The 14,288-nt window shown below is 50.1% G+C and overlaps 5 protein-coding genes across 6 annotated transcripts; 2 read left to right on the top strand and 3 right to left on the bottom strand.

Moving 5' to 3' along the window:
• Position 1: 1 nt before the first annotated feature.
• PV10_08528 (uncharacterized protein) lies at positions 2–1,813 on the bottom strand. Its single transcript, XM_016373561.1, has 2 exons — positions 1,467–1,813; positions 2–1,408 (listed from the first exon to the last, which is right to left on the bottom strand). Exons 1-2 carry the CDS (start codon positions 1,537–1,539, stop codon positions 582–584), a joined length of 900 nt encoding a protein of 299 aa, XP_016220472.1. The 5' UTR covers positions 1,540–1,813; the 3' UTR covers positions 2–581.
• Positions 1,814–2,994: 1,181 nt separating this feature from the next.
• Positions 2,995–6,736, bottom strand: PV10_08527. 2 transcript variants are annotated; one of them, XM_016373560.1, is made up of 2 exons: positions 3,620–6,736; positions 2,995–3,574 (listed from the first exon to the last, which is right to left on the bottom strand). In XM_016373560.1, exons 1-2 carry the CDS (start codon positions 6,652–6,654, stop codon positions 3,394–3,396), a joined length of 3,216 nt encoding a protein of 1,071 aa, XP_016220471.1. In that variant the 5' UTR covers positions 6,655–6,736; the 3' UTR covers positions 2,995–3,393. The 2 variants fall into 2 exon arrangements, with proteins under 2 accessions (XP_016220471.1, XP_016220470.1); XM_016373559.1 differs by having other exon boundaries at positions 2,995–6,736.
• Positions 6,737–6,890: 154 nt separating this feature from the next.
• Positions 6,891–7,510, top strand: PV10_08526 (uncharacterized protein). Its single transcript, XM_016373558.1, has 4 exons — positions 6,891–6,954; positions 7,001–7,184; positions 7,244–7,276; positions 7,327–7,510. Exons 2-4 carry the CDS (start codon positions 7,001–7,003, stop codon positions 7,347–7,349), a joined length of 240 nt encoding a protein of 79 aa, XP_016220469.1. The 5' UTR covers positions 6,891–6,954; the 3' UTR covers positions 7,350–7,510.
• A 186-nt stretch (positions 7,511–7,696) lies between these two features.
• PV10_08525 (uncharacterized protein) lies at positions 7,697–11,834 on the top strand. The gene has a single exon (XM_016373557.1). The coding sequence runs from the start codon at positions 7,725–7,727 to the stop codon at positions 11,766–11,768; it is 4,044 nt and encodes a 1,347-aa protein (XP_016220468.1). The 5' UTR covers positions 7,697–7,724; the 3' UTR covers positions 11,769–11,834.
• Positions 11,835–11,866: 32 nt separating this feature from the next.
• Positions 11,867–14,153, bottom strand: PV10_08524 (uncharacterized protein). The gene is made up of 2 exons (XM_016373556.1): positions 13,859–14,153; positions 11,867–13,809 (listed from the first exon to the last, which is right to left on the bottom strand). The coding sequence occupies exons 1-2, from the start codon at positions 13,995–13,997 to the stop codon at positions 11,924–11,926; spliced, it is 2,025 nt and encodes a 674-aa protein (XP_016220467.1). The 5' UTR covers positions 13,998–14,153; the 3' UTR covers positions 11,867–11,923.
• Positions 14,154–14,288: the final 135 nt, after the last annotated feature.

Raw genomic sequence — 14,288 nt, 5'->3', positions numbered from 1 at the left:
CTCACACTCACTCAACACCTCTTCGATCTCATTAATGATAATCACACACACTAGACGCTAAGGAATAAAAGTACTCTGAATAATCATGATGATATCAAGCCTACCAACCATACCATCACCCACTATTTACCTGTCTGCAATTGAAAAGGGAATCAAATCTCACGAGAGAGAGAGAGCCAGCCACCCATTGCTTTAGAAATGTACCAACAAGAAGAAAGCTCATGCCGCCCCAGCCCTCTCACTCCCCTGCCTGTCCCTCCCCGTCCTTCATCAACGCCATCAATTCATTCCACCTTGAATGTCTGGGTTGCTAAGAGATGCTGACCTGATGAGTGTGTCTATGGTGAAAAGCTGCAAAAACTCGACATGCGCCACAATGGCACCAAGCAATGCACAATTAAAAAGCAGGCTGAAGCCATGTGGTTTCGTGATAAAGTCGTAAATACCGCCCAATCCCCCGGACCGATTGAAAAAAAGAAAAGTCGTCATCATAAAGTCCGCTCTCATGTTGATGAGAGGGTATCTTATCGGTGAGAGCCGTTCGCAAAGAAGAAGATATGGCCACCCTAAGCGAGGGCCTTTCACCACTTGCCGCTGCGAAGAACAGGCTGTTCCATGCCGTATGTGTTGGAGAACAGTTGTTGTCTTATGCTCTGAGATTGATTGGTCGAAGGAGCAGGTCGAAGCCATCCAAGAGCGTCAAGAAGCGCTTCATAGGCTCCCTTGAGTCTGTTGTCACTCTTGATGTTGTGTGCTCGAAGTTTCTCCTCCCATCCGCCATATTGTAATTGGATCCCTCCACCTCTTTTGCTGGCTTCTTTTATGACGTTGCTCCACGCTCGGGAAATCTCTTCGTAGGCATTCATCTTAGAGACGTTGTACTGTTGAGTGTCCCATTCAGGGAGATCATGAATAATGTTGGTGACCCCGTTGAGATATTCGAGGGAGACGGATGATTGTTGTTCATTAGGGGGGAGGAAGTGGGGTGTAAAATCGGTCAAGGCTTCGAGTAATTCGTTCCATTGGGGTCGAACTCGATCATAGCAGTAATCCGAACGAGGATTCGGGTCGAGGGGAAATGAGGCCATTAGTCGGTCGTGATAGTCTCGAAGAACTTGAAGAGTGCTCTGAATGCTGGGGCGAGGGCTGATTTGAATGACCTCTTCTCGAATGCTAGGACTTCGGTCGCAAAGTTGTTTCAACACCGTTCTCAAAGAATCTTTATCGAGTGTCTCTAAAAGTCGATCTACAGACAGTGGTCGCCCTGTCAAGTTCGCACGCATTCTCTTTCGGAGATTGGGAGTGGGAGGGAGGCGTGCATTGGAGATGGAGGGCGACGTAGACATTTCATCATCATAATCGGACGAGGGAGAGGCTTTTCGCTTTCTTGATGGGTTTGAGGACGCCACTGTTGTGATTATTAGTTGGTCGAGGCCTTCAACGCAAGAATCATAAGTGATACTCACTTGATCTAGAGGGAGAGAGACGAGTGTGCTCGTGGAAATGAGGAGGAATGGGAGGCGTAGCCAGGCTACTCATGATGGAATCGTGGACGATGAAGCCCTGTTGATCTGACGGATTTGGTGCGTGAGATAGGAGTGTGCTGGTTGGTTGGTTGAACAAGGATGAAAATGGATTGTTGATGAGATAGGAAGATAGGACGATGGGTAGGATGTTAAAGGACAAAGAATCGATCAATGGAGGTGAAGATGGTAGGTCTGGCCGAGTGTCAGGCGGTGAAGGGTAGCTGGAGGGGCTTGTTTGTGACTCGTGGGTGATGGTTAGGTTTGGAGCAAGATGATGGCGGTGGTAGGTTCAGCCAGCGGTAAAGTAGGTTGAAGGACAGGTGCAAAGCCAACTTTACATCAAGTTTGAGAGGTTTCGGGGCGGAGATTTCCAAGCCTTGAGTAGGCGAGTAGCGAATAATAATGGGCAGTTGTGGCAGCAATGGCGGGCAGCAGTACAGGTGGCAGAGACAAGAGAGACATGGACGGGGCAGTTGGCCCGAGCCACCACCACAACTCGTTCTTTAACTGTTGTTAGCACTGACTTTGTCTCTTTTAGTGGCCGCCAAACAACGTGGGTGGCGCGGCGACCCGTGATGGAAGTGAAGACTCTGCCCAATTGTGGTTAAAGATCAGCCAATCCCCGGCACTGCCCCTAGAATTTTAAGTACCTAATGCGCTGTTATTAACTGCATCTTCCAAGCTCCCGGTGCCTGAAGAGTCCTAGTTTCCTTGGTTTGACCCCCAACGTTTAGAGCCCCGTGAGTCCATACTGCCTGGACCAACCACACATTATATCATGTAACTACCATTGGTTGACAATACTGCTACTTAGGGCTCGCTTTACCAGGCCGCGGGGAACTGGTGCCTGTGACTTTCGTTACTGATGAATTCAACATCCAATTGATCTGTCTATCACCACCAGCCATCGTAACTCGACTCCGCCTTGTGGTAATTGATTCAAGTCCATTCGCATGATATTTATTATTCACCATCATCTATCCACCCGTGCCACCATACCACTACGGAGTACTGCTGCTACCAGATCTCCAATCGCATCAGGTGGTCAATTCATTGGTCCGTGCCCTGCATCTCGGGCGCTTTTAGAGAGGCCTGCCAAGATGCAGGGAACAACCACCAAATGTTCTCGTAGTGCGATGGTCAGGATTCTGGCTCTTCCGCGGATGAAAAGATCCGGGTGGCAGCCATAACAATGGAGGCGTTCACTATACATATACAGCACACATGGTGGCGGCAATGATAGGTAGTACAAGTCCTGAATGACCATGAAAAAGTTCCCAGTTGCAATTACAATTACTTCTCCCTCCACGCTAAGCAGACCACGGATCTGCTTTCCACATCCACAAGTGGGCTTCACGGTTGTTTCACTATAGACTCGTGCTACCGTTAACGAACCCCACAAGCACCTTCAATACTACTGTTCATACAACTACATCCGTCTTTGAATAATCGTAATTAAGAACCTACAGCCACCCAAGGGCCAAAGAGAAACCAGGGAAAGCAAACGCGTTTCAATTGAACTATCGCAGCTTTCTGCCGCTGCCAGCATACGAGAAGAAGGTCGTAAGGTCGTGTTGGCGTTCTAGTCCAACCGAAACTTGAGCACACCTGAATCAGGTGGCGCGGTGCCTGAAACCCGCCCTTTGAGCAGACTAGAGTTCGCATCGTGACATGGTCGTCGGAAAGCAAAGCAAGACAAGGCCGTCGTAATACCTCATACCTTGGTAGATTCATCAACATACGACAGGCCTCGAGACGTATTCATGGGTATCATATCATGCAACAGAAAGGAACCTCCTGTTACCATCGCTGATGCTGTTGAAACAAAACCTCCCACCAGAAGCACTACAAGACACTGACGGGCGCTCTAAAGATAGAGTGACTGAGCAGCCACAATGTCCCTTCTTACCTTGGTCAATGCCTCCTCGAATTTCTTTTCCAGGTCGTCACTTCCCATCACCTTGGAAGCCTCTGCCATTTGACGGAGTGCTTCTTCCAGTCGACGGAAAACTCGGATCAAGCTGCCTTCGTACACGTCCGTCATTTTGCTGTGCCATGTTAGCTCACGCAGGCCGCATAGATCGTCAACATACCAAATCTCCCCGAATGACTTTCCATTAGCCCAAGCCAGAATAACCGGCATTAATTGCCACCTAAAGCTCTGCACATACTCGTCCTCGTTAACTGCCAGCTTAGACTCAATCGAGACCTTGGCAATTGCTCTCGCCTGGTTTTGAATCACCCGTACAAGGCGTGCTGATTCCTCGGGCAGCACAGGGTCTTCGCGTACTTTCTCTTCAAACACAAAACAGCTCATCACAGCTGCACATTGCTCCGGGCTCATGTCGTTAAAGAATCGGTCAAACAATAGCTCGCTCAGCATCAGCTCATCTCCCGTGCTGATGGCACATGCAACTCGTGCCTTCAGCTGCACCACTTCATCCTCATTGATGAATCGCAGTCGACGAAGGACTCGCTTGCGGCACTTGAGTTCGTCCAATTGCATAATTGCATGCGCATCTTGAATTTGCTTCTTTAGCGCACGGATCTTGTTTGAAACAATCACCTTTTCCGCATATTGATTGTACAGGCCTTCGAGGCGAGGCGAATTGTGCAGTGGATTTGCGATCAGCCTTGACTCCATAATCTCAATCTTTCTCAGGAGCTCTTTGAACGATTTGTCCGTGATCTTGAGGTTCTCTACCGGGTCTAACACTGCGAGACCGTCGGGGAAACGTCGTTGAACCTCGTTCAAGGCTTGTTGAATCTTTTTCTTCTCCGAGTGACTGGTCATGCCATTTGGCGGGAAGATTCGGATGTGGGAGATCTTCTGGACGCATTTCAAAAGAACAGGAACCACTTCAATCTTGGACGCCTCTCCAGGCAACGGCGGGCGTACACCGGGTGGGAGTGACTGGAAGGTTTTGGTGCCGGGGGTAGGCCCCTCTGCACATTCCAAGGCAATGTCCAAAATCCACTCTTCCTGCGGCGTCAGTTTTGTGGTCGAGTTGGGGGAATTTCTTCGAGTGAAGCTAATAACTGCACCCCATCCGAAATTGTGGTCACCATCTTTGATTTCGACCAATCGACCGGGTTGCATGAAAGGGAGGGAGTAATTCGGGTGAATGATGACGTTTCTCATGTCCTCGGCGGATATATCCAGTTGTTTGCGAAGATCGTAGTATGTTTTGATGGCGCTCTCATCATCGATTATCATAGAGCTCTTTTCAGCCTCGAGAAGTTGGAGTTCTCGTTCGAGTCCGGAGACGCTCGCGGTGTGTTGGAATTGGTGGAAGCACCGCTCGAGCATAAACTCGGGGGAAATGCCCTCCACTCGGAGTAGGTTGAGAATCATGTTGTAGCCAAGGTAGAATGCCGAGTTCAACTTGTCCTGCTCGCCACGGACAATGTCTTTGGCAACGCCAGGTTCCATCTGTTCATTGATCATCATGATGACAATACCACGTTCATCGAGGCCACGACGCCCGGCTCGTCCAGACATCTGGATAAATTCAGAGGGAGTCACCCATCGTTGAGAGATACCGTCAAATTTGCGGACACTGGTGAAGACCACTGTCTTTGCGGGCATATTGAGACCAATAGAAAAGGTCTCGGTCGCAAAGAGCACCTTGATCAAGCCTTCTTGGAACAGGATTTCGATGGTCTCTTTGAGGATGGGGAGAAGACCAGAGTGATGAATGCCAATTCCTCGCTTCAAGAGGGGCAGTAGATGTTGGATTTGGGGAAGGGTTTTGTCTTCTGGGGACAACATCTCCAGAGCACTGTCAAACACCTTAGCCACCATAGCCTTTTCCGACTCCTCGTTGAAGGACATGGAACTCATTTGGATTGCATATGCTTCGCAATCTCGCTTGCTGAAGCTGAAGACGATGACCGGATTGTAGTTTTTGGTCATGATCATGCGAACAATCTTGTAAATGTCGGACGGACCCTTAGTGCCACCCTTATTCAACTTCTTGTCCTTGCCTTTCCCTTTGCGACGAGCCATGGCATTAGCAGGATCGTCGCCTTGTTTGTCGGCAATGGAGCTCATCGCTTTCTGAAAGTTGTCTTCCCGGAACACTCCCTTTTCGTCCACGATCAGATGGATACCATCAGCGCCGGCTGGGAAGAAGTAGTGCTGAAGAGGCGTCGGTCGGAAATCGGTGTAGACGACGTGACAAGGCTGATTGTGAGTCTTGGTGATCCATTCCGCAAACTGCATAGCATTGGGGATGGTTGCTGATAAAAACACATAGCGAACTTTATCAGGAAGAAGAATGATGGTTTCCTCCCATACAACACCACGCGTCTTGTCTCGCAAATAGTGAATCTCGTCGAAGACCACCCAACCGACTTCGCGCATAATCTCTGACCCCCGGTACAGCATAGACCGCAGAATTTCAGTTGTCATCACAAGACATGTGGCAGTGGGATTGATGGTCACATCGCCAGTCATCAAGCCGACATCGCCGAATTCGGCTTGAAACTCTCTGTACTTTTGATTACTGAGTGCCTTAATTGGACTTGTGTAGATGACTCGTTGGTTGTTCTTCAAACACTGTGCAATGGCGTACTCGGCAACGACCGTCTTGCCTGCACTGGTGTGTGCTGATACCAAGACACTTTCGTTTCTCTCAATAGAAGCAATCGAGACCTGTTGGAACGGATCGAGCTGGAAAGGCCATTTCCTCGCTGGTTCTGCGGGAGAAACGTGTTCTGAGATGGGCTTGTAGGCATAGTCGGGGGGAAGAGCGACTTGGTGGCGGACTTGATGGGAGAGAACGACCTTCTCTTCATCTTTTGATGCTTGAAGCCCTGCAGAAGCGGCCACTTCTCTTGACTGCTCGGTTTCGAATGTATCCGTCACCACAGGCTCAGCTTCCTCATTGATGCGCTGTCGCTTAGCGTCTTGGGCATGATCGTTGGCGGCCTCAACGCTGGCACGATCGGAGTTCAACGAGCTTGCATCTTCAGAAGGAGCGTTGCTATCTTCCATTGGAGTATCTTTGACTTGTCCATTGGCCTGTCGCTTCCGATTTCGCTCTGGCCGGGGAGGTCGATTGTCGGTGTTTGGAGTGGACACTGACTGCGGCTGGTCCTCGAAGACATCGAAAAGATCATCCATGATGGGCAACCAATCGAGCGTGTCAAGGAGACGGGGAGGAATCAAGATATGGGATGGAAGGAGAGGACAAAAGAAAGCCGAGTCCAGAAGACCAAAAAGTGAGGGCATGCGGACTCTGGTGCAAAGAAATTCCCAGATCGCCATCTCCATGTGACAAAAAAGGCAGTTTTGGCGAGTCAATGCCAAGACTCGAGCTTCTAGCCGCAGCTTGGACTTCAATCTCAAGTGGACTGATGGTTGACGATTCAGCATTCATCTTGACTTTCCTTCATACAACGACGGCGAGCAACTCTTGAAAAGGTAGTAATACCTCTCACATACGCTATACCACAGACTGACCTCGCAGATGAACGCCCAAACACTCCTCCGCGCCAGAATGGCAACCCAACAACTCAGCCGTCGCGGTTTCTCTACCACCCGTCCTCGCCTCGATCTCTTCAGTCCCTACCATTACCCCGAGGGTCCAAGATCCAACTTGCCCTTCAATCCTAAGACAAGATTCTTCTACGTCAGATACTGGCTATTCATGGGTGAGCAACACGGAAGCGAGGCGACAATTGAGAACGAGACGCTGACTTGTATATCAAAGCCACTGGATTTGGCGTTCCATTTGGCATGGCTGGTATGTGCTACAGGTACAATCACATTGCAACTCTTACTCACAATCTACAGTTTGGCACACATACAAGGCATAGAGGTCAAAAGCAGGACAATGTGGGGATGACAGCAGAATGCGTCAAGGTTGAAGATGCCAGGGATTGGCAAACCTGGCACTGGATTTGTACAAAGCTCACATCAATACCAAATTCATTACAAGAAGGACATCCTCTACCTTTCCGAGACCTCACTAACATCCACTTGCAAATCCATGTGATCCGCTATCGTCAGAGGCTGCAGGTCGCTGTGCTGATGCCCACCTCCCTTGAGTTTCTGCCAACCAATCACAGCCCCGCAATTTACATCGTAGATAATTTCTCCAAAGTCATTCATATATTTTTTATATCAAAGCACGTGTTCCTCTGGTCTTCCGTGCGCCAGTCCTTGGACAACTTCATACATGCCGACCAACAATGCGTAATCTTAAAATTGTTGGCTACCAGGAGGCATGGCTACAGCTCCAATCCTCGTCGCCACAATTGCCTTTGACTGCAACAGCATGGGATGCTGGAAACGACACAGTCATCTGTGCATTTGGGCCCACCACCACAGCGCCATTCATTGAATTGAAACGGAGACAGACAGGTCAAGCTACACAAGACCAGGCCTTTGAGCTCATTGCCTCTTGGGACGCACCATCTCCGCTTGAGGACCTCGCATGTGATGAGATTCTTCTTCTTCAACACTTTCCAGACACTGCAACATCATGTCTAGTCCTGGCCGGTGGGGATGTCATTGTTGTTCGCGAGAACCCTCAACCCGACCAAGAGAAGATTGAGATTGTAGGGAGTGTCGATGTTGGAATTTGTGCTGCGGCGTGGGCCCCTGACGAGGAACTGCTCGCCATTGTCACCAGAGCTGATACTCTGGCTCTCATGAGCAGAAACTTCGAACCCTTGAACGAAGCCACGTTGTCTGCCGACGATCTCAAGGCTTCCAAACATGTGTCAGTCGGCTGGGGAAAGAAGGAAACCCAGTTCCAAGGCGCCCGAGCAAAGGCTCTTCGAGATCCTACTGTTCCTGAAAGAGTGGATGAAGGTCTGCCTAGTCCCAATGAGAACGGCAAGATTGTGATCTCGTGGCGTGGAGACGGCCAGTACTTCGCCATCAACAGTTTCATTTCCGGCCATCGTCGTGTGATTCGAGTTTTCACTCGAGATGCAGTCCTCGACAGTGCAAGTGAGCCTGTGGACGGCTTTGAATCGGCCTTGTCTTGGAAACCTTCTGGCAGTCTCATCGCAGGGATCAAACGAAACGAGAGCAGTATCGAGGTTGTCTTCTTCGAGAGAAATGGACTTAGACATGGTCAATTTGATCTCAGGGTTGACCAGAACGCGATGAATACATGGGCGTCCTCCATTACTCTGGATTGGAACACCGATTCCAGTGTATTGGCTGTTGGTTTCCTAGATCGGGTTCAGTTCTGGGTTATGGGGAATTATCATTATTATCTCAAGCAGGTTATCCCTCTGGTCGGCTCAAATTCGAGTGCCATCCCTCTAAGGTGGCACCCTGAAACGCCTCTGCGAGCATTACTGGCTTCCAACTCTTGTGTCCTCGACGTGACATTCCAGCTCGGTGTGTCAAGAGGAACTACCCTCGAACCTTACGACCACGGCATTGTCGCTGTCATAGACGGAAAATCCCTCAAGCTCACTCCATTCAAACAAGCCGGTGTTCCGCCTCCGATGGCCTTTTGTGAGGTCAATGTTGAACACAATATCGTGGATGTTGCCCTTGGTCAAGATGGCCAGCAATTCGCAATTCTGACTACCCACACCCTTGAACTTTGTCGCTGGACTGTTCGATCAGATCCGAAAGTCAAAGGAAATACCAACAAGATCAAATTCACGACCAATGTCAACAAGCAATCCATTGCTTTTCCAGAAGATGATATCCCAGTGCGACGGTACACTCAAATCGTCTTGAAGGATGGCGAGGCGTACATGCTCTCTCCCCGGCAAGCTTTTCTCCCCGCTTTTGTTCGAAAGGTGTCCTGGATAGGCGATGATGTTGAAGCTGCATCAGATCCACTCATCGAAATCGATGGCGAGGCATCAACCCTTCTTCTCGATTCCGCCTTCAAAGATGTGTTTTATACAGCCTCTCACCTGACCAAACCCCTACTACATTCTTCCGAAAGTGTGACATTAGCCGGCAGCCAACCCAACAGCAGCATCTTCACTCTTCCATCATCCGACACAGCCCATCTCTCCAACGGATACACAAATAGCGACGTCCAAGAATACCACAAAGTCTCACTCTCTTCATCGGGATATCTCACATTCGACAACAACGTCATCGTACGAGATTGCACATCATATATCCTAACCTCGCAACACCTGGTCTTTACCACCGCTCAACACTTCCTGAAATTCGCCCACCTCACAGACTCACCCGACCTTCATATTCCAGGTGACACGCCTGAAGTTGACGAAAGATGTCGCAGTATCGAACGTGGTGCGAAAATTGTCACTGTAATACCTTCCACCTATGCAGTCATTCTCCAGATGCCACGAGGCAACCTCGAGACGATATACCCGCGAATCCTGGTCCTTACAGGGATACGACGACATGTCCAGGCCGGCGAGTATCTTGCAGCGTTTCTCGCTTGTCAGACACATCAGGTCGATCTCAACATCCTTCATGATCTCGACCCAGAAAAGTTCCTTGCTAGCATCCCCGACTTTATCAGTCAGCTCAAGAAACCCAGTCGAATCGATGAGTTTCTATCGAAGCTCAAGGATGAAGATGTGACCAAGACTCTTTACGTCGATACGACAAGCAACAATAACAATAATGATGTGTCGGTCGCGGTGCGCCCACCTTACAATCCCAAGAGCACATCCGACAAGGTCAACCGAATCGCCTCTGGATTTCTCGCCGCCTTCGATGCCAACCCGTCGACGCATGCTCAGAACATCATTACGACACATGTATGCAAACGGCCTGCAGACTTGGACTCAGCTCTCCGGCTCGTGTCATCGTTACGACAGTCATCCACCGGATCAGACGAGGCTGAAACCGCTGTCTCGCATTTATGTTTCCTCAGCGACACGAATCGACTATACGATGCAGCTCTAGCGCTCTACGACCTGGAATTAACCCTTCTGGTCGCACAAAACGCACAACGAGATCCACGCGAATACATGCCGTTCCTCGAATCCCTCTCAGAACTCCCCGAGCTACGACGCAAATATACCATCGACAACCACCTCAAGCGCCATTCCAAGGCCCTCGTATCCCTTCACGCCATGCAAGTCCACGACGAAGTCTCCAACTACACGGTCAAACATTCACTATATACCACAGCATTGACGCTCTACAAATACGACCAACCACACCTCACTTCCATCACACGGCTCTACGCCGACCACCTCGCCGCCCAATCCCAACACACATCCGCCGCAACTCTATACGAATCTCTCGACGACTACACCTCAGCCTACCCTCTCTATGCTCTAGGCCACAAATGGCGCGAATCACTCACCTGCGCACAACTAGCACAAATCCCAAAGGACAAACTCACAACACTCGCCCATTCCCTCGCCACCACCTGTACCGACATCACACGAGACTACCGCTCCGCAGCAGCCATCCACGTCGACTACCTCTCTGACATCCCTGGCGCCGCACAATTACTCTGCAAAGGCTCTTATTTCGCCGAATCACTCCGATTACTAACTCTCCACCATGAACTCCAATCCATCCCCGTCATCATCGACACATCCCTAACCGAAAAATCCGGCGAAATCCTCGAATTAGTCGCCGATTGTCGAACCCAACTAGCTTCACAATTACCTCGTATCGCTGAGCTACGGCGTAAGAAACTCGAGGATCCATTGGCGTTTTACGGTGGAGATGCCGCTCTCGCTGCTGCGGATGGACATGATATTCCTGACAATATCTCGCTGGCGCCGACAGATACGTCTACTCATGGTGGACAGTCGTTGTTTACGCGCTATGGAGGGAGTGATAATAGTCGGTTTGCGGGGACGGTGGCGAGTAATGTGAGTAGGAAGACGAGTAAGACGAAGAGAAGGGAGGAGAGGAAGAGGGCGAGAGGGAAGAAGGGAAGTGTTTACGAAGAGGAGTATTTGGTGGCGAGTGTGGGGAGATTGATTGAGAGGGTCAATGGGGTGCATGATGAGGTGGCGAGGTTGGTGGCGGGTTTGTTGCGGCGTGGTATGCGGGAGCAGGCGGAGCAGGTTCAGAAGGTGGTCAGGGAGATTGTCGTGTTGTGTGGACAGGCGAGGGAGGAGGTTTGGGGGGTTGTGGATGCTCAGAATCAAGTTGATCAGCAGGGTTTGATGGCAGATTCATCTTCGTCGGGTGCAAGACCTCCTGGTGCGGATGGTGTGCTTTGGGATAGTCAACAAGAGGCTCAGGGGAGGAAACAAGCACCTGAAGTCAAGGAGTGGGTTGAAAATGACCTTCTCGCGGGGAATTCGGGCTAGGGTTGTCTATTCAATGGCTCGATGATGCATCGCCAGCATGGAAGCATGGAAGCATGGAAGCATGGAAGTAATCGATCAAAGCAATACCAGTGACGACAACATCTCTCAGGTGCAATTTTGTAATGATTGATGAATGATGAATGTCGTTACCATCGTTATCTAACTTCTTGCATCTCTCGTCTTGGAAAGAGACGCCTATTGGAATTTGTCCTTCCAAAGCTACCTGAGCTTGGTAGTACATCATTTGAGTGTCCCTTGGCTTGTTCTTGTTCTGCTCTTTTGGCTGGCTCTCGCTGTTGTCGTTGTTGAGTCTGCGCTTTACGAGAGCGTTCCTCCTGTTGTGACTCTTTGAGGAGAGGCATTCCCGAGGAACCGTTCAACCCATTGGATTTTGGCTCCTCGATCGCTCTCTTTGCTTGGTTTAATTCCGCAATTCCCAAGCCCACATCGATCAAATAAAGCTGAAAGGCCGCCAGCAGTTCCCTCAACCCACCTCTAAGTCGCTGGACCACAATTTCGACTTCCTCAATTTCCCCCTCTGTGTAACCTTGGTTCACGCTCATCAAATCCTCAATTGCTGTCAATGTCTTGGTGAATACAGTCACAGTCTCAGGAACCGTCGGAGTTGCCCTGCCATACGTGTCTTCTCCGAGACTCGCCACTAGCATTTTCGTTATGGATTCAATAATATCCACAAGCAAGGCAGCGTTGCCATTTGGAGTACCCAGAACAAGGGCATTGATCTTTGCCGCTCTAGTTGAACTGAACAGCCACGCTATACAACTTGAAGAAGGCTCGAATAGCCACTGTCGTAATAGGGCACTGAAGGACGATTTGCCCACGGCATCGGCGATCTCTTTGACAGGTGGGCGAAAGGGCTTTTGACTGGAGCCGAAATCGCGAAGTGTATTCGAGACCAGGTACTCCCGCAAACTAGCTCGTGGCGTCGGCGCGTATATTGAGGGGGCCGATGCTTCACCGACTATGCGCGGCAGGGTACCCGCTCGTGCCGGTGTTTGTGCTGCTGCAGCTGTCCGCAGCGAGTCGTCGATACGAGTGACAATATTTTGAAGGATTCTCAATCCTGGCTGTTGCATTTGTGTCCACATCGGGCCAGTTGGCCGTTCGATATCCTCAAAGATTGCTTGCCTCCGATCCTTGTGCTTCTGGGCAATAATAGCCAGTTCCCAGTACGCAAAAGTCTTGACAACATCTCTTTTTGCCTTTAGCCCACTCAACAAGGTTCCATTAGGATCCTTACTGGATCTAGACAAAGGGTATCCCGACTTTGTGGGTTCTTGAGCCATCGAGGTCAAGAATAGGAAAGTTGATAACTGCCAGGTCATCATCAGCAGAAAGCCGGCACCTCCACTATGTAGCAAGAATTTTCCCAAGGGAGGATATCCCGAGTATGTCTCGTCTGCCCTGGAAATATTGAAGTAAAGCTTTGCAAAGAATAAATGGCCGGACCAGAACAGGCCACGAAAGAAGTAGTTGTAGATGAAGGGGCTGAGGATGAGGGAAACGGCCACAACGCTGGCACTCTCCAAGGTGAATGGAATGACTTTGCGCCATATCTGGGATTGGACTGGGTCGAGGACATGTGTGGATTTATGATACTCGTCAGCTTTTGGCGTCGAGGGCAATTTAGAAATTGGGAAGTGCAAAGTTGAGCGGTGCTGGTAGAGGTGAAGAGTTGCAGCGCATAGTGCCAGGACGCTAGCGTAGAAACGGAAGAAGATCGGGCGTTCGTTGAGCCGGTCTAAAGGACCATGATGATTCTTTGTGACCCAGGATAAGTCTGGGGAGGACCAAATATAGGCCTCGGAGAACCACCAGGCAGAGGCAAGGTACCAGCCATAGGTCTGAACTGCGGCGAAACTCAAGGAGTTCTTTCTGAAGGTGGAGAAGTGAGAGGCAGTGGTCTGAGAGCCAATGGCGAGCGTTGCTATCTGGAGCACGAAGATGAGGAAGCTGGACAGGGAGAAGACCAGTGCTTTAATCCCAGCAGGACCGACAGGGAGCCAGGACCATATAAGATCTGACCAAGAGGTTAGCTGAGGGTGCAGAGAGATATGATGCATGCTTACCTCGTTCCCCGCCTATCCAGAAAACATTATGAAGGGCGATCCCAAAGGAGAATAGAGCGGCATGGACAAATCTCGTGTGTAGTGCAGATGTAAGATAGCGTCTATATGAACGTGGGGAGGGCGGAGTAGGAGTGGCCATGGCGGTGGTGTCAACGGTTTTTCGGGGAAGAGATCATGTCCAGGTCTCAACCATCAATTGGAGGAGGGCGGAGGGACGTAAAAAAGTGATATTGCGGCGAGTATTGGACGATGATGGCGTGGTAGAGACTCGTTATTCAGATGTGGTGGTATGTAAACATGGACGCGATGAATTGTGAGGAGAAATGCAGGCAATCCACGCACTTGCAGGTTCCTTCCTCACAATAATTTTGGAGTTGCTGTCGACTGGAGAAACAACTAGGCCTATTTCGGTTAGAATATTATGCACTAC

This window comes from Exophiala mesophila, assembly GCF_000836275.1.
Source record: "Exophiala mesophila strain CBS 40295 unplaced genomic scaffold supercont1.6, whole genome shotgun sequence".
Taxonomy (NCBI): Eukaryota; Fungi; Ascomycota; class Eurotiomycetes; order Chaetothyriales; family Herpotrichiellaceae; genus Exophiala; species Exophiala mesophila.
Note: the sequence above shows the minus strand (reverse complement) of the source record. Positions and strands in the feature narration are given on the sequence as shown.